The 20,335-nt window shown below is 40.3% G+C and overlaps 1 protein-coding gene across 1 annotated transcript in view; it reads right to left on the bottom strand.

The window, feature by feature from the left end:
* LOC125570308 (E3 ubiquitin-protein ligase RNF213-like) overlaps nt 1–20,335 on the bottom strand; it is a 79,741-nt gene that overhangs the window by 54,093 nt on the left and 5,313 nt on the right. The window contains 11 exon segments of the mRNA XM_048731857.1: nt 6,426–6,633; nt 6,769–6,885; nt 7,222–7,320; nt 7,922–8,210; nt 8,554–8,609; nt 8,951–9,143; nt 10,250–10,447; nt 17,343–17,587; nt 17,879–18,210; nt 18,853–19,064; nt 19,735–19,980. Coding sequence (XP_048587814.1) covers nt 6,426–6,633; nt 6,769–6,885; nt 7,222–7,320; nt 7,922–8,210; nt 8,554–8,609; nt 8,951–9,143; nt 10,250–10,447; nt 17,343–17,587; nt 17,879–18,210; nt 18,853–19,064; nt 19,735–19,980 — 2,195 coding nt within the window.

Raw genomic sequence — 20,335 nt, 5'->3', positions numbered from 1 at the left:
TTATGTCTACTGCTACACTAGAAGCTCGCGTTGATTATGTCTATTGCTACACTAGAAGCTCGCGTTGATTAAGTCTACTGCTACACTAGAAGCTCGCGTTGATTATGTCTACTGCTACACTAGAAGCACGCGTTGTTATGTCTATTGCTACACTAGAAGCTCGCGTTGATTAAGTCTATTGCTACACTAGAAGCTCGCGTGGATTATGTCTATTGCTACACTAGAAGCACGCGTTGATTATGTCTACTGCTACACTAGAAGCTCGCGTTGATTATGTCTACTGCTACACTAGAAGCTCGCGTTGGTTATGTCTACTGCTACACTAGAAGCTCGCGTTGATTATGTCTATTGCAACACTAGAAGCTCGCGTTGATTATGTCTATTGCTACACTAGAAGCTCGCGTTGATTATGTCTATTGTTACACTAGAAGCACGCGTTGATTATGTCTATTGCTACACTAGAAGCTCGCGTTGATTATGTCTACTGCTACACTAGAAGCACGCGTTGTTATGTCTATTGCTACACTAGAAGCTCGCGTTGATTAAGTCTATTGCTACACTAGAAGCTCGCGTTGATTATGTCTACTGCTACACTAGAAGCTCGCGTTGGTTATGTCTACTGCTACACTAGAAGCTCGCGTTGATTATGTCTATTGCAACACTAGAAGCTCGCGTTGATTATGTCTATTGCTACAGAAGCTCGCGTTGATTAAGTCTACTGCTACACTAGAAGCTCGCGTTGATTATGTCTACTGCTACACTAGAAGCTCGCGTTGATTATGTCTATTGCAACACTAGAAGCTCGCGTTGATTATGTCTATTGCTACACTAGAAGCTCGCGTTGATTATGTCTACTGCTACACTAGAAGCACGCGTTGTTATGTCTATTGCTACACTAGAAGCTCGCGTTGATTAAGTCTATTGCTACACTAGAAGCTCGCGTTGATTATGTCTACTGCTACACTAGAAGCTCGCGTTGGTTATGTCTACTGCTACACTAGAAGCTCGCGTTGATTATGTCTATTGCAACACTAGAAGCTCGCGTTGATTATGTCTATTGCTACACTAGAAGCTCGCGTTGATTATGTCTATTGCTACACTAGAAGCTCGCGTTGGTTATGTCTACTGCTACACTAGAAGCTCGCGTTGATTATGTCTATTGCAACACTAGAAGCTCGCGTTGATTATGTCTATTGCTACACTAGAAGCACGCGTTGTTATGTCTATTGCTACACTAGAAGCTCGCGTTGATTATGTCTATTGCTACCCTAGAAGCTCGCGTTGATTATGTCTACTGCTACACTAGAAGCTCGCGTTGATTATGTCTATTGCTACACTAGAAGCACGCGTTGATTATGTCTACTGCTACACTAGAAGCTCGCGTTGATTATGTCTATTGCAACACTAGAAGCTCGCGTTGATTATGTCTATTGCTACACTAGAAGCACGCGTTGTTATGTCTATTGCTACACTAGAAGCTCGCGTTGATTATGTCTATTGCTACACTAGAAGCTCGCGTTGATTATGTCTACTGCTACACTAGAAGCTCGCGTTGATTATGTCTACTGCTACACTAGAAGCTCGCGTTGATTATGTCTATTGCTACACTAGAAGCACGCGTTGTTATGTCTACTGCTACACTAGAAGCACGCGTTGATTATGTCTATTGCTACACTAGAAGCTCGCGTTGATTATGTCTACTGCTACACTAGAAGCTCGCGTTGGTTATGTCTACTGCTACACTAGAAGCTCGCGTTGATTATGTCTATTGCTACACTAGAAGCTCGCGTTGATTATGTCTACTGCTACACTAGAAGCTCGCGTTGATTATGTCTACTGCTACACTAGAAGCTCGCGTTGATTATGTCTACTGCTACACTAGAAGCTCGCGTTGTTATGTCTACTGCTACACTAGAAGCACGCGTTGATTATGTCTATTGCTACACTAGAAGCTCGCGTTGATTATGTCTACTGCTACACTAGAAGCTCGCGTTGATTATGTCTATTGCTACACTAGAAGCTCGCGTTGATTATGTCTATTGCTACACTAGAAGCTCGCGTTGATTATGTCTACTGCTACACTAGAAGCTCGCGTTGATTATGTCTACTGCTACACTAGAAGCTCGCGTTGATTATGTCTACTGCTACACTAGAAGCTCGCGTTGATTATGTCTACTGCTACACTAGAAGCACGCGCTGATTATGTCTACTGCTACACTAGAAGCTCGCGTTGGTTATGTCTACTGCTACACTAGAAGCTCGCGTTGATTAAGTCTATTGCTACACTAGAAGCTCGCGTTGATAATGTCTATTGCTACACTAGAAGCTCGCGTTGATAATGTCTACTGCTACACTAGAAGCTCGCGTTGATTATGTCTACTGCTACACTAGAAGCTCGCGTTGGTTATGTCTACTGCTACACTAGAAGCTCGCGTTGATTATGTCTATTGCAACACTAGAAGCTCGCGTTGATTATGTCTATTGCTACACTAGAAGCTCGCGTTGATTATGTCTATTGCTACACTAGAAGCACGCGTTGATTATGTCTATTGCTACACTAGAAGCTCGCGTTGATTATGTCTATTGCTACACTAGAAGCTCGCGTTGATTATGTTTACTGCTACACTAGAAGCTCGCGTTGATTATGTCTACTGCTACACTAGAAGCTCGCGTTGATTATGTCTATTGCTACACTAGAAGCTCGCGTTGATTATGTCTACTGCTACACTAGAAGCTCGCGTTGATTATGTCTACTGCTACACTAGAAGCTCGCGTTGATTATGTCTACTGCTACACTAGAAGCACGCGTTGATTATGTCTACTGCTACACTAGAAGCTCGCGTTGATTATGTCTACTGCTACACTAGAAGCTCGCGTTGATTATGTCTATTGCTACACTAGAAGCTCGCGTTGATTATGTCTATTGCTACACTAGAAGCTCGCGTTGATTATGTCTACTGCTACACTAGAAGCTCGCGTTGATTATGTCTACTGCTACACTAGAAGCTCGCGTTGATTATGTCTACTGCTACACTAGAAGCTCGCGTTGATTATGTCTACTGCTACACTAGAAGCTCGCGTTGATTATGTCTACTGCTACACTAGAAGCTCGCGTTGATTATGTCTACTGCTACACTAGAAGCACGCGCTGATTATGTCTACTGCTACACTAGAAGCTCGCGTTGGTTATGTCTACTGCTACACTAGAAGCTCGCGTTGATTAAGTCTATTGCTACACTAGAAGCTCGCGTTGATAATGTCTATTGCTACACTAGAAGCTCGCGTTGATAATGTCTACTGCTACACTAGAAGCTCGCGTTGATTATGTCTACTGCTACACTAGAAGCTCGCGTTGATTATGTCTATTGCTACACTAGAAGCTCGCGTTGATTATGTCTACTGCTACACTAGAAGCTCGCGTTGATTATGTCTACTGCTACACTAGAAGCTCGCGTTGGTTATGTCTACTGCTACACTAGAAGCTCGCGTTGATTATGTCTACTGCTACACTAGAAGCTCGCGTTGATTATGTCTACTGCTACACTAGAAGCTCGCGTTGATAATGTCTACTGCTACACTAGAAGCTCGCGTTGATTATGTCTACTGCTACACTAGAAGCTCGCGTTGATTATGTCTACTGCTACACTAGAAGCTCGCGTTGATTAAGTCTACTGCTACACTAGAAGCTCGCGTTGATTATGTCTACTGCTACACTAGAAGCTCGCGTTGATTATGTCTACTGCTACACTAGAAGCTCGCGTTGATTATGTCTATTGCTACACTAGAAGCTCGCGTTGATTATGTCTACTGCTACACTAGAAGCTCGCGTTGATTATGTCTACTGCTACACTAGAAGCACGCGCTGATTATGTCTACTGCTACACTAGAAGCTCGCGTTGATTATGTCTACTGCTACACTAGAAGCACGCGTTGTTATGTCTATTGCTACACTAGAAGCTCGCGTTGATTAAGTCTATTGCTACACTAGAAGCTCGCGTTGATTATGTCTACTGCTACACTAGAAGCTCGCGTTGATTATGTCTATTGCTACACTAGAAGCTCGTGTTGATTATGTCTACTGCTACACTAGAAGCACGCGTTGATTATGTCTACTGCTACACTAGAAGCTCGCGTTGATTAAGTCTATTGCTACACTAGAAGCTCGCGTTGATTATGTCTACTGCTACACTAGAAGCTCGCGTTGATTATGTCTATTGCTACACTAGAAGCTCGCGTTGATTATGTTTACTGCTACACTAGAAGCTCGCGTTGATTATGTCTACTGCTACACTAGAAGCTCGCGTTGATTATGTCTACTGCTACACTAGAAGCTCGCGTTGATTATGTCTACTGCTACACTAGAAGCACGCGCTGATTATGTCTACTGCTACACTAGAAGCTCGCGTTGGTTATGTCTACTGCTACACTAGAAGCTCGCGTTGATTATGTCTACTGCTACACTAGAAGCTCGCGTTGATTATGTCTATTGCTACACTAGAAGCTCGCGTTGATTATGTCTACTGCTACACTAGAAGCTCGCGTTGATTATGTCTACTGCTACACTAGAAGCTCGCGTTGATTATGTCTATTGCTACACTAGAAGCTCGCGTTGATTATGTCTATTGCTACACTAGAAGCTCGCGTTGATTATGTCTACTGCTACACTAGAAGCTCGCGTTGATTATGTCTACTGCTACACTAGAAGCTCGCGTTGATTATGTCTACTGCTACACTAGAAGCTCGCGTTGATTATGTCTATTGCTACACTAAAAGCTCGCGTTGATTATGTCTATTGCTACACTAGAAGCTCGCGTTGATTATGTCTATTGCTACACTAGAAGCTCGCGTTGATTATGTCTACTGCTACACTAGAAGTGGAAAAGAGACAATTATTAATCTAAACAGTCACTTCCTTTATCAAGCAAAATTGCCGTAAAATATTATAATGTAGCCTAGTGATATTAGTTTCTTGGTATCTGTCTTTCAGCTCGACAAAATTTGCTAGTGAGTAGAGCGAATTCATTCATTCATTCATTTATTCATGTACTACGATATATCTATGCTATATAAAGAGACTAATGATTGACTAGTTTAGACTGGTATCAAAATCTTATGACTCCTAGAATCAGATAAGTCTAATGATCGTGCTGTACGGTTGCTCGTAACCCACTCCGTGGCCCGCACCTAGCCTCCTCCGCAGGCAACTCATAATGAAAAGGACGGAAAGAATGGGTTACCTGTGGCGAAATTGCGGAGGAGGTTTGTCACTTCCGTTTTTCTGCCACAGGAAACCCAATCCTTTTTTTTTCTTTTTCCGCTCGTTGAGATGCCTGCGGAGGAGGCTAGCCCGAACCGTGCATGGAAGAAGTCCCTTGGACCTTCACTGCCCAGTGTGCTTATTCCGTTAAATAACAAATAATAAAGCATTTGAAGTAATCATCCATGCAAGAATGAGGCAAAGTCCCATTTTCCTGCGGCAAAAAGCTTTATTATAGCTTTCCCACATAGGATCTTTTTTTATACCAAACATGCATGCAGGACATAGTAAGATAGTAAGATTTTGAAAGAATTGCGAGAAAAATGTCCTTTGTTATATACCTTACAGGTGATTTTCTGTGGTGAACCAATCAAAAGAAGCAAGAACAATAGCTGTTAGTTGTCTTTAGAAGGTTTCCCACATAAAATTTACCTGAAAAGCTGGATCAGACATAGTAATTAACCCTATAACCAAAATATTAAAAAATATTATAAACCATGTTGTGTTATCTGTATCTTATGTTATAATGTTTTGTTTTGGCCAATCAAATTTCTTGAATAAACAAAGGCATTTTCAAGTTCTTACACGAAGCATTACTTAATTCAGAGTTGTTCATTTGTCTGATATCACTATGTATATTCGAATTACATAACCTATGCTTTGTTAGGGGTGTATTTTAGCAATTTATCCTAAAAAAAACACAAAAGAAATACATTTTTGATCCATTTATGGTAAAACGTGGCAGTAAAAGAAGCAGTTGTAAATAAGGAATTGTTCTGGTTATGATAAAATATATATATTTCTTGCGCATGCGCAAAAAAAAGTATACAGCGACAAAGTTCCATTTCCACAAAGTAAAATATTTCAATCCAAAGATATCACAAATTCAAAGTGAATGTTTTAGTTAATTAGAGAAATAAAACTACATAATTCGAGTGCACAACTGTTCAAGTGCTTTACCAACGTCTATCGATCTAGTTTCATTTCAATAAAAAAAATCATAAAAGTTATATATTCCATGTTTCGTCAATCAATATTGAAAAATATATGTCGTATGAGCACAGATAGCGACGTTCTTTAAGGGAGATTTTTCTTCAAAATATCTACTGCAACTTTTCCAGACCTTCTTCGATATCTTCTGATATTTACAAAATTTAATATTACTTACCATAGAAATCTAGAAATCCTTTCCAAGATTTCCATGTAAACAGATGACGCAGAATATCATACTCGATTACTCTGGGCCTTCCATTCATGGCTTTAGTCCAAGCACCAAGAAGCATGCGAGAGAGGAGATCACGCACTTTAGTTCTCAATCGACTTTCAGAACTGCTCCTCCACAGCACGTCAAGAGTTTTTTTGTTATCCCCACCTTTCTGCAAAGATTAAAGGAAGAGAGAACGATTTTGTGGAAAACTCCAGATGGTGCTAAATTTCTCTCCATTCTACTATACTTATTTATTACACTTATAATGCATACATACTATCTGAAATGCATAATGTATACATACCTCAACAATGCGCTCTATTGCCTCAAAGGCCTCGGTCGTGACAGCTTCAATAACGGCAGGTGAAGAGTCTTCAGGGAGATTGTCACCAAACAGCTCAATGACCTTTTCATCAGGAAGCTAAAAATATAGCAAAAATCGCGAGATGTGCGTGTTGATTATGCATTTCTTAAAACAATATAACTAAATTTCTACTAGCTACCGTAAACGATCAATGAACAACATTGATTCTCGTAACGCCTAGAGATGGATAATTTATCGTGGTCGCCAACTTGTTCTAGCCGCGCGCGAATCTAGAACAAAACAAGATGGCGGCCACGACTCAGCACATAGCGAAAAATACCGAGTTAACGTCTGCAAGTAGGCCAGAAAGCGTGCAGCTTTTCCCAAGCTTTACTACACTTTTCTACCTGGAGTGTATTCTATCACATCAATTATAAAGTAAGTAAAACCAACCTGTTTAACTCGAGCAATAAATATCGCTAGCAACCTGTCATCCCAGTAGCGCTTGTCTTCTTCGTCCATACACTCAAAGGCAAGAAGTTTGGTCCAGGTCTAGACGAAAAAAATCAATGTCCATATCCTTGTTTGGCAAGACGTCTTAATATACATGGCAAGTCTGTAAATGCTAGACATTAGACGTTTATTGAGTGTATATTATTGATTTTACTGTGAGGCAAAAGTTGATATTAATTTTAGCGTTAAACTGAAAGCCCCTAAATTATCAGCATCTTGCAGGCATTTACGCAAAGATTAGTTATGAGCTGGAACACCTCCACCTCTGAAACGTTTCCGGGCTCCTAATGTGACGCGCGCTACCGTGGCCACCTTTAACAGTTTTGGGAAATAAGCCAATAGGGATGCAAGTGCTTTCTGACTAACAAGAATTTCACAAGCGAATCAGTGTGGCAAAGAAATACTTCAGTGTAAATTATATTACAACACAACGAAATCCTTCTAATTATGATATTTTTGTGAAGTTTGTGTCAAATGTGGTTCTCGCAGGCTAATTTGCTGACATTTTTAAAACTCCTGGCTAACTTTTTAAAAGGTATAAATCAACACAAGGTTGAAAAGGTATGTGCCCCTGTGAAACAGAGTAGTTGTGCTGATGTTTCGTGCGTTAGCCCTTCGTCTGAGCAAAAAGGTTACTGACCTTCAATTCTTCCTTTTGCTTTACGGAATAAGAAGCCATGTCTTTGCCATACTCTTTCTCTGCTGTATGTTGTATGGCCTTGACTGCGCCATCCATCAGCTGCCTGTAGCCACCCTTCTCTCCCAAACTCTTTGTCTTCATTGCCCTGACACAGGTAACGAAGAGTTTGATGGCAGTCAAGTATAGGAAACAGTCATTAGAAGTGGGAGCCTTGAAAGAAGAGACTTCTAGAACGGCGACAAGAAGATGATATGCCGAGCGAGCTGTCACCTCTGCTGCCACTTCATTCCTGAAATAAGGGAATTCGGAAATAGAATAACGGGCTTTGCTTCTTCGCTTCTTTCAAATGTTAAAGGCACACATTAACTAAAATTAGAAACCAACAACAACAAAATAAACAGAGTTTATGGGTGACGTCATATTCCCAAAAGTTTACTAAATTGCCTTAAAAATTGTATATTTGGCTCATTCGGGCGAACGCGTTTAACAGCCATACAAACCAAATACGATTTGGTATATGACAATCATATCAGAAGCCTTTCAAATCCGAAAAGCTATATGGGGGACATTAACACAGGCACCATACTGCTACATTTATTGCTCAGTAGCGAACAGAAAGACGTTATACTCACATTGAGAAAGAAACGCGAGATCTGAGGTTTTCCATACTTGCATTGATCTGAAGGATCTAGGGTAAAGAGTTTAACATAACTCATTGTAAATAACCAGATTAAATTTACTTCTTTATAGTAATCAAAGTTACCCTCGAACAGAGAATATATGCTTGAACAGTTTATCCCGAAAAAAGCAGACAAGCCCAAGCATTGGGACAATTAGCAATTGGCGAAAGCAAACAAATATTGAGTGTCACTTAATTATCCCTTAACACCCCGTTTATTAAGAACCAAGAATTTTCAAGAGCAGACTGAATAGGTTTCTTTAAATTGGGATAACTTTTGGCTGTTAATCAGGCTGTTTAGGCTCTTTATTGGTTCTTTTTTTTTACACTAGTACAAGATATTGGCTTACGCAGTTGTATATGAATCGTTCTCTCTTCAGACTAGCTGTCAGGGCAGAACAAACTTCATAAACAGGGAATGCCTCGTCTGAGCTGATCACAGCAAAGTCATCAATGACAGTGATCGAGCACAAAACCAAACGACGAAGAAAAGGGTCCACACAAAACATCTCCTTCGTCTCGTCGCTACACGCATCCGACGGCCTTGAAAGAAAAATCAAAGCGAGAGCAGGATATATAGTTTGCAAACAAAAAACATTTATTTTAAGTACCATGCCAAACCTTATTTTCGAGACGCATACAAGTAATGTTCGATCTTAGCATTCTGAACGTCGGCTTCATATTAGTATATAAAAGAATATTTGTCTTCTTGTCTATGTGAGCTTGGCATAAACAAGTATTTACGGTAGGAAATGCTAATAGTAAAATAGGCCATGTCCACACGTATCCGGTAATTTTTCGTCTTTAATAAGATTAGCATCCACACTAAGCATTTAATTCGGCCCGCATGTGTGGACACAGAAACGATACAAAAAAGAGAAGAAGCTTCAACCCATTGATCCCTGGATATTTTAGCAGCTTTTACGAAAAAAAAAAAACTCCCCCATCCCGACCATTCTAATTTTTTAACAGCCCTGTCATTGTGAAACATTACCGAGTCAGCGGTATCCAAGCTTTTCAACAGTGCAACAGTAAAGCTCAGCAAAGCAAGCATAACTTGACAACAGTTGTTTACCTAATAGTATTTTGGGAGAATGCCATAGGACATCATTAAGTCTAATAGGGGCCAAAATGAGTGCTGTGCTAACAAATGCTTTCAAGCAAAATTCCTGGGGATTTTCTAAAACTTTTCTAAAACCAAATTGTTCCAAAATTGTTTACACTGCTATTCTGGGTCTGTTTAACCTGGAATTGATTTGCTTTGCTTTAAGGTGAATACATGGGTGTTAGATGTGTCATAGGTTCCAGAAGCCTTCGAAGATAAACATTGTGTTTTGAGATCATGGAAATGGGCCTGGAGGATCAGAATAAAGGTATATATGTGTGACTAAAGTTGTGTTTGCTGATCTCTTTTTCTTGTGTGATATTTTGAACGTTTGGTTAAGAGGTTTAATACTGCTGTTTTTCCTTACTTGATTTTAAATTTGTTTGAGAGCCCGAGCTATTAATTATCTGGCTTAAGAGTAGTTGCTATCACTTTGGTTGGAGGCATATCTTAAAGACCATTTATGCTTTAGACTGGTGCCCGAGTATCTTGAACTCGTATTTATTTTGCATTTATGAATTTTAAAATGTTGAAACATACATACCGCCAACTAATTTCCATTTCCTTAGATGAGCAGCACCATTCTTCCTTACTTTCAAGCAAACTCGGTGGTGGTTCTTGAAATGGGACACAGTCTTCTCTAAGCAGATGGATGACGGGAATGGCAAGAAGAAGCACACCATGTCCGATATGGGCCTCTTGTGCACTTTTCATGCAATAAAGAACTGCCTCGGACAATTCCCTGCAATAATAAAGGATGGGGCCAAACTTCCAGTAAGAACTCCTCGCCGATTTATTATAGTTCTGGTAATGACTCGTTGATTACTAAGGGAGCGGTCATTTATTGCTTGGGGGGGATATGTAGGGGGGGGCTATGTTTTTTGGGCGCCGATTTAGGGGGGGTCACATTTTTTTGGGCTGTGATTAAAAATGGTCATATTTTTTGGGGCGCTGAATTTAAGTCTGCTTTTAATATAATACTGAGCAAGAGAGTCATTGTTGAAATGTAAATTTTATTCAGTTCATAATGTTTCCTACTGTAGTGTATTAACACACTTTACTTAGTATCATATAACAGAGATGACGTTATTGATAATGATTATTTGTAATACCATATAAGGTCATGGCGTATGCCATAAGTTGTAAATACTGTGATTAAAAATCAGTCTATATTCGCAAACCAAAGCGTGCGGTTGTGTTAACTGACTCCAATGAATATATAGCGAGAGATACTAAATTGGCGACGAGCGATTCGGGATCATGGCCCAGCAGATGTCACAGGGCGTCCCTGTCCCAACTTATACAGGAGTTGGTGACATCGAGAGCTATATGGAGCGATTGGAATGTTATTGCGATTTGATGAAGACTCCAGAGGAAAGCAAGGTTGCGCTTCTCCTTTGCGGACTAACTGCGGGGCAGTATGAAACACTGAGGGTTCTAGTGTCGCCCGAAGTACCTAAAACGGTGGAATTCAAAGTCCAGTAAAGAAGGAAGAAAACGAGAGTGTGGCGGCTTTCGAGGTAAGATTGCGTAATGCAATCCGACATTGCGGTTTTACCGGCGAGACTTTAAACGAGAACCTCGTTGAACAGTTTATATCTGGTATAAACCACAGTGGCATAGAGCGAAAACTTTTGCAGAAGGGGAACGACCTAACTTTGGCCCAGGCGATTCAGTTGGCGAATACGTTTTTGCTGTTTGAAGATTCAGCACGTGGAGGAAAAGTCGACACACCCCCAATCGAATAGCAAAGTGGAATTTCCAACGTAATGTCCGAAGTAGAGTGCTATCGCTGCGGAAGAAAAGGGCACCGATCCAGCGACAAGGTCTGTAAAGCATTGGGAAAGAAATGCAACAACTGTGGAGTCGTAGGACATTTTTCAAAGTCGAAATTTTGCAAAGGAGGAGAGTTGAAATCTCATGCTGTGCGTGGACGAGGACGTGGCCGTGCGCGACGAAGCGCTGGAATTCAACACCAGATAACGGAAGAGTCAGCAGATAAGGACAGCGGGGTGACCCATTAATTTTCTGTAGATGAGGATATTAGGCAACTCAGGGAGACTCCTATGTGTCAGGCGATAGTCGGGGGAAAGAGTTTTCCGTTTATTATTGATTCCGGGGCAGCGGCGAATATTGTTTCAAGTAAGCTTTACGAGGAAATTAAGAGAAAACCAGCAAGAAATTGTATGCGTTTGGTCAAGAAGACGCGCTTAAGCTGAAAGGCGAATTTGAAACGGAAGTTAGTATCTGTAGCCGGAAATGTGTTGCAACATTTTATGTTTTTGATGGCAATGCATCAGTTAGCAATTTGATTAGTCATAATACTGCTAAGAAGAGCTACAATTATTACATGTAAATTCAGTTTCATAACAAGAACAGCAATGTAACACTAGCCTAGGTTCTGAAATGAAGTCTAAATTTCCAGTGTGCTTTTCAGGGGTGGGCAAACTAAAGGGAAATAAGGTTAAGTTACACATTGACGATAAGGTGGAACCGGTTGCTCAGCCAGTAAGACGATTGCCATTTGGTTATCGAGACAAGGTGGCGGATCTTCTGAATAGACTACAGGAGGAAGACATAATCGAACCAGTGGAAGCTGTAGCATCGAGATGGGTAAGCCCTATTGTGGTAATTCCTAAGGCAAATGAGGAAATTAGGATGTGCATTGATTTGACGAAGGTTAACCAGGCAGTTTTGCGCGAAAGGTATCCGGTTCCGACTATGCAGGAAATGCTAGTTGAGCTTAATGGTGCTACAGTTTTCTCAAAGTTAGACCTTAAACAAGGATTTTTTCAGTTAGAATTAGAGGAGGAATCGCGAGACGTAACCACTTTCATAACCCATGTAGGATTATTTCGCATAAAGAGGTTAGGTATGGGAATTTGCAGTGCACCAGAGGTATTTCAGTATACAGTGCAGAAGGTGTTAGTTGGATTGCCAGGAGTGTTAAACTTGGCAGATGACATAATGGTATTTGGTAAAGATCAGGCTGAACACAAGAAAAGACTAACTAGTGCTATGGAAAGATTATCAGAGAGCGGGTTAACCCTTAACCCGGAGAAGTGTCGGTTTGGTTTATCTTCGGTTACGTTTTTAGAACACGTAATTTCAGACAAAGGGATAGCTGCAGACCCAGGCAAAGTGGAATCCATAGTCAATGCTAGAGCGCCAGTTAATGTAACAGAGCTACGTGGATTCTTAGGCTTAGTTCAGTATGTAGGCAGGTATATCCCAGATTTAGCAACACTTTCCTCACCTTTAAGGATAGTGGAAAGGGTCAGAAGCACTCTCTGACCAATTTTTTTTTTTATTTCGAATTGACCTGGTAAAAAATAAACTACAATTTCCAAAAAGAATTTTCTTTTTATCTCAAAAGAATCGCGAGTCACAAGGAAAGTTAGTTTTCCGTCGAATATAGACATAACACGAAAGGTGTCACAAATCCTTTAATCCTTTTAAGACACAGGATCCCACAACCAATTTGGTGCTCGTTATCCGGGAGTTTTTAAATCTAGGTGACACAACACAGCGTTATTATAATTTCGGCGCCACTCTCGAGTACTTCTCAAACTATAATTCCTATAAGCATTTATTATTATACTGTGACTTCATCGACTTTTCCGAACTTCAACGTGGTAAAACCTGAAGCGAAATCTAACCGAAATCTGCGGCTATCAACCATCATATCTGGACAAAAATTGATCGTTCACGTATTGAAAGATTTTTGAATGAAGCTAATATCATTTTACCCTGAAAACCAGATGCTCCGAGAGTTTTTCGAGCGAAGCGCCCCCTAGCATACTGGGAAAAGTGGATATTCAGCCTCTCTGGAAGCCAGCGAGATATCATTTATCTCGTGGATCCAAAGAAGCGAGAGCATTTTCGAGAACTTGGGGAGTTGCAGCAGCACGTTTGTTTAGTGGCCTTAGCCATAGTGGCTTGCCTTCCCTTATTAATTTGTGGTTTCACGCTTTCTTTTTTTGCTCACTCTCTTGCTCATCCTCTTGGGTTTACTTAGCTTTAGCGGCGAATAACTCTGCTATGAGTTTTGCTCCGATCTGCGTGCTTTAAGAAGCTATTGGCACAACACAATTTATCGTAAAGAGTTCATGTTTGAAACATTGTTTTAGTCGATAACTTGAGATTAATATCGTGTCTGCGAACGTCTTACGACTTTGAAAACCAATTCCTTTGGAACAAAAGAACCAATCAAAATTCGCAGACACGATTTTGGTGTTTGTTATGTGCTGATTGATATTCTGCGTTTGAGCCGGTTTCACGTGGTAACCCTGTGGTCCTATAACTCGATATGTAAACACCACTTGTTTTGTCAGTTTTCGGGGCGCGCTTCATACCGTATAGACAAATCACTAAATGTAGATATATGGCATTATTCTACATTTATTCAGCTTTAAAACGATATATTATTCGCAATATTTCGATAAATATTCGCCCGTCAAGACGCATTCTACGAGAGCCGGTCGACGACACTTTCCACTATCCTTAAGGGAACTTACTAGGAAGTCAGTGACCTTTGAGTGGACCTCCAAACAAGAAGAAGTTTTCAGGCTATCAAGCGTGTAATGAGTGCCAGCGAGACCTTAGCTTATTTTGATAGGCAGGCAGAAACTCTCGTAGTGGCGGACGCTAGTCCTGTAGGGCTTGGGGCAGTTTTGATACAGAAGCAGGGAGGAACTGAAAAGGTATAGTTGCTTATGGACACCGTAATTTGTCAGATGTGGAGAGTAGACATTCACAGACATAGAGAGAAGCTTTGGCTTTAGTGTGGGCGTGTGAGCATTTCAGATTGTATCTGTTAGGTATACAGTTCACGTTAGTCACGGATCACAAGCCACTTACACACATCTTTAACAATGCTAATTCTAAGTCGACACCTAGATTAGAAAGGTGGAGTTTACGATTAGCACCTTATAAGTTTAGGATAGTTTATAGGCCAGGCGAGTCTAATATTGCCGACCCGATGTCTAGGTTGAGCTGCAGAGGCAATGTAGAGTTTCTATGATTATATGATGAGTTTCTATGATGATATTTCTATGATTATTCAGGAGGCAGTGCTATGTCATGGCAGGAAATCAAGGCCAGTTCAGATGAATGTGAGGTTGTACAAGTAGTCAAGGAAGCAATTAGGACAGGAAGATGGGAGAAATGTTCAACAAGCATGAAAGCAGTCAGATCAGAACTCAGTGAGAGTGACGGTGTAATCTTGAGAGGAAAAAGGATATTCATTCCACCTAGTTTACAAGATAGAGTTTTAAGGCTAGCTCATGAGGGACACCAGGGTATTGTCAAGTGTAAACAGCGTCTAAGAAGCACAGTGTGGTGGGTAGGCATTGATAAGGACATAGAGAAACTGTGTAAATCATGTCAGTCATGCCAGCTAGTGTCTAGTTATGACAGACCAGTTCCCATAGCAACGACAGAGATGCCAACATCACCCTAGTAGTTTTGTAGTACAGACTTGATAGGCCCACTTCCAGATGGTCGTTACGTTATAGTGATAATTGATTACTTCAGTAGGTACTTTGAGGCAGCATTGCTCAGATCTACTAAGACAGGGGCAGTTATATATTTTCTGGATGCCATTTTTACGAGATTTGGTTACTCAGAAGCCCTTAGGTCAGACAACGGGCCACAGTTCACTTCGGTAGAGTTTGAGACATACTTAGAAGCAATGGCATCAAGTGGGTGTCAACTACTCCGTTGTGGCCACAGGCAAATGGTCTCGTAGGGAGGAGTAACAGAACCATAGAGAAGATACTTAAAATAGCCACAGTAGAGAAAAAGGATCTTCAGAAAGAGTTTAGGAAGTTCCTAGTAGCATACAGGTCCGCATACAAGTACTGGGTGCACTCCCTTTTCTCTGATGTTCGGAAGAGAAATGAGGAATAAGCTACCAGTTAGATTATTCAGCTGCTGCCATTCCAGAAGTGGCAAGAGAAAGAGATATGGAGTATAAGCTAAAGATGAAAGACTATGCAGACAAGAAGGCGGCGGATAGCAACATTCAGGAAGAAGATATAGTAGTAATGCGGAATGAGACAAAAAGGTAAATTACAACCGAATTTCCGACCAGAAAAGTACAAGGTAATCAACCTTAATGGTCCAGACATGATAGTGCAATCAAAGGAGAATGGAAGTACTGTTAGGCGGAATGTTCAGTTCGCGAAGAAAGTACAAGTAGCAGAACCCGATACTGAAGTAGAAGTTTCAGAGCCTGAACCGGAAACAGAGCATACAGGGCCAGATGCGGTTACTATGGCGACCGAAACTTCAGCACCTGAAGTCAGACGGAGCGGACGAGTGCGGAAGCCACCAGCCAAGTTTGCTGACTACCTTGTCAACCATTAGGGGTCGTTCTTGCGGTTTGTTTAGTTTTTTATCTGAAAGGGGTGGGATGTAGTGTATTAGCACACTTTACTTAAGTATCATATAACAGAGATGACGTTATTGATAATGATTATTTGTAATACCATATAAGGTCAAGGCGTATGCCATAAGTTGTAAATACTGTGATTAAAAATCAGTCTATATTCGCAAACCAAAGCGTGTGGTTGTGTTAACTGACTCCAATGAATATAAGCGAAAGACACTAAACCTACTATTGTATATCTAGCTCCATATTGTTCAGGTACCAATCTTGTCTTTATATAAATAAATTTTAAGAATCCCTCTCATGGTTGACAGAAAAAGCTGCCCGTTCTAATCAGTTGAACAAAACGAATACTTTGAAATGTTGCGAAACCTAGAATGTCTTTGTTATCGTCGACGACGTAGTCGTTTTCTAGCAATACCGGTATTTGTTGTTTATCTCTGTGCCACTCTTAAACTAGCGAAAGTAAAGATTCATACTTAAATTAGATAGGACAAAATTGCCATGCTAGCTGATCTATTCTTTAGTAAATATTCAGTTACATTCAGTTACACTCAGTATGTATATGAAGTCTCTGTGGTTTTAAAGAGATATAATTATTGAATATAAAAATGTGGAGGTGGTGGTGGTGGTTTGGGGGGGGGGGGGGGGGGGTTACAAATTTTTGCGCGCCCGGTCTAGGGGGGATCACGATTTTAGGGCTTGGATTTGACGGAGGGGGGAGGGGGGATTCTTTAGCCCATGGTTTTGCAAAATTGCCGGCCCACCCTCCCCCAGTAATTAATGACTCCCTAAGACTTTATAGTAAAACAAACAAACAAACAATAACAAGAACATTATAAATTGGCAATATGAACAAATTATATTAGGCAACGTAAATAAATAAGGAACTGTAAAATTAGAATAAAAGTACCTAGAGCATAAAGATTAAGCGAACGGGGCTCTTGACATACTATGTCTATCTTACAAAACTAGATTTGGCCAAGAAAACAGGGCCGTGGCTAGCATGGGGCAAAGGTGCAGCTGCAATGGTTAGCCGGGGTTTTACAAAGGTCATACAAAAGAAAAGGACATCCACAATACAAGAGATGACTGAAGTTTGACCTTCCTCATCACAAACAAAATTTGCAACTACAGCCTCAGAAGAGTAGTATTGTTTTTTCAATAACTTCTTTCCATATCTAATTACCAAAAAGTAGCTTTCAGTTATCCAGCAAATAAAAACCTTGGCTCAAGCCAAACTTACTTCCACATTTTTTTAGGCAACTCCTTATCGACTTCATCTAAGTCGCAGCCTTCTCGCCCATCAGGAAGTACCCGTAGACAGTGAATGAGGTCAGTGAGTGCTGCTTTGTCAAACTTAACGATATGTTTGCGTGCAGTACAAGCAATCCCGAGGCTTGACACAAGGCGATCCACACGCTCTGCTTTACTGCCTGGCTTTTTGCTGATGTTTGAATGGATCTTTCTAGTGAGGAAATTCCGAAGCACCTTAGGAAAGAGAAAACATTAAGTAAACGTAGCATAATTATAATAATAACAATAATAATGATAATGATAATGGGAATGATAATGATAATAATTATAATAATAAAAAGCATAATATAGGTAAAAAGACAAGTTTTGTTGTCGCTTGACAACAAGTATATCCTTTATACCCAATAAATAATAACTCGTCCAACAAAGAATTTGGTCGTGCTGGGAAGAACTGAGGCTTTCCCTTATCTGTTTATAATACGTGGTTGACTTCCTTTGTAGGTTCTACGCGGGATTTTAATGTACCTCCACAAAATTAAATCCATCTATGCGCCTTTTCACGGAATATCCGTGGGAATCGTGTGTGTAAACCGTCGTCATTCCTGTTCTGATCATTGAAATCTGTTCCAGTGCTTGTAAAAATGTTATTTCTTTGGATTCGCAAGACTTCGTTTCCGTATCATTAGGAATAAAGCCTTTCCATCTGGGAAGAAATGCGTTGGTAGCGATGTGTCTGTTTTTCAAGGTTTTGCTGCTCGAGGAGGAATGACTTGATGATATCCAGCTTAGGAAAGGCCAACTCGTTTCCTTGACACAATCTTGAGAGTAGACAAACCCGTCAAACTGGTGCCAAGTACCTAAGCAATTAACAACAATAAAATTCGTAAAGGAAACACAGCAAGGATATCAAGAACATCCGTGGGTAACTCTTAGTTTGTAAAAAAGCTGATCGAGGGAAAACGCTTGTTAGTATGTTTGAGAAAAATTTGTCAATGGGGCTTTTTACCCTTATAAGTCAAGGAAAAATGTCGTTAAGCCCCCGTCATATTCACCGGACGATATTTATGCTAAATTTTATAACTTCAAAGCCTATAACTTCAAAGCCTATAACAAAATCCTGTTAGATTCGAAGAATTGTTTTTTTTTTCTAGGCCCTAAAGCCCAAATGCATGAAAAGACAAAGAAAGTGAAAATAGAAACCCCTGTATCAGTGTTTTTACTCGCTTATGGCTCCACAAACAAATAACCGTAGCAGTCACAGGTCGATGCCAAAGCTATTTTATAGTACTAAGCTTTAACCGGAAGTTGAACACCGGAAGTTTACAGGATGACCTAAGGATTGCTGTGTTGCAAAAGCACAGAAAGATCATAAAAAGTGTACGGATTGGTGATCCTATGATGGAGTGACATCGGAATCCCCCACAATAACTCGTACATGCTTCGCATTCCCGATTTAGAAATGCAATCAAAAGTCACGTTTTGTATTAATAAACACTTACCAGTTTGGGAGATAAAGCCCACATCTAAATCCAAATTCCTGTTGATAATTTCCCCGTACAAGGGATTGAACTCCAAGTACTCCCATCCTACTTTCTTGGGGTCTCGTTTGTAGTTCACCACATACTTGTAGGGAAGTTTCTTTGTAGAGAGGAGACGAACGGGGATTCTGGCTTCACCATCAACAAAAACAAGTTTGCTTTTCTGGTGAACACTAAAAGAACATATTTCAATCATCACACAAAATCATAGCAAATCATAGTAAATCAAGTATTTTTATACGAACAAATGCAATAACAAGGCCAGGGGAATGTTACAAACAATTACAACTGAATGTTCTTAAGACATAATGGGATATATAAGGCAGTCCATTGGGACTTATGTAGGCAGAGTGTGGTTTGGAATGGTACTATCATGGCCGATGTTGAAAAGGTGAGAGCGTAAAGTGAAATTTCTATGATGGAATAACTGTCGCATACATCGGATACACTCTCTCTTTTTATGAGAACATCTAATTTTCAGAGGCTTGGATGTTTTTATTTTTGGAGGTTGAACATACTTTCAAAGAACAAAATTATGATTTTGCATTTTAGAACGCGTAACAAAACAATATTTTGCATGTTCTTAAAATTTGGTGAAGGGGCGTGGGGTGCATGCTAAAGGGGCGTAACCAGGATTGGCTGAGGGGGGGGGGATGCGCAATCACAGGGGGGGTGCGCAATCATAGGAAAAGCCTAGTATTTGTGGATTCCTTAATAAGAAATTACCTACTTTTTGGGTGCCTGGGCTGAACCTTCTTACAAAAAAAGGGTTCTTTTTAAAAAGAGTTTACCATTGATTGGCGAATCGAATATAAACATTACATAAATTGATTAATTACTAACGTTGCATGAAGGTTTACACAGTTGTAAAATGGGCCACCCAGCTCAGGATGATCAAATCGTAAATGAACAGAGTCCTTGTCCATGTTGAATGGAAACTTGGGCGACAAAATGGCATGAAAGATGACTGTGATACATTCTTCGTCAAAATCTTTTGGGGGCTGTGGTGGAATAGGATTTTGTTTGGATTCCTTGCTTCTGTTCTCACTTGCTTCTTTGTTGTCATTGTTAAGATCTACTGCATGTTCCCTGACATATAAAACAAAACAAATCAATATTCTATACCTACATATGATGCTGCGAATCATATGATTGATTCCTCATAAGCCTGTTCCCCTTAATAAATTTTCTATCAATATAACGAACTTCAGTCGATTGATTTTCTGTCTGCTTTGAAAAGATGTAGGCTTTAAACAGGGAGCTATGGGGAACCTCAAGTGCTCTTTTTTTTCTAGTTTGTGGATTATTGTTCTTTTTTCTTGAAATTGTTAGACAAATGGAGCTCATTCCTCATCTACAACATAGCTAGTAACTATGTCTACAAGTACTCGATAACAACGCCTGGGACTAGGCTTCTCAGAAACCATTAAAACCGTAGCTCCCT

The sequence above is a fragment of the Nematostella vectensis genome, chromosome 8 (assembly GCF_932526225.1).
Source record: "Nematostella vectensis chromosome 8, jaNemVect1.1, whole genome shotgun sequence".
NCBI lineage: Eukaryota > Metazoa > Cnidaria > Anthozoa > Actiniaria > Edwardsiidae > Nematostella > Nematostella vectensis.
Note: the sequence above shows the minus strand (reverse complement) of the source record. Positions and strands in the feature narration are given on the sequence as shown.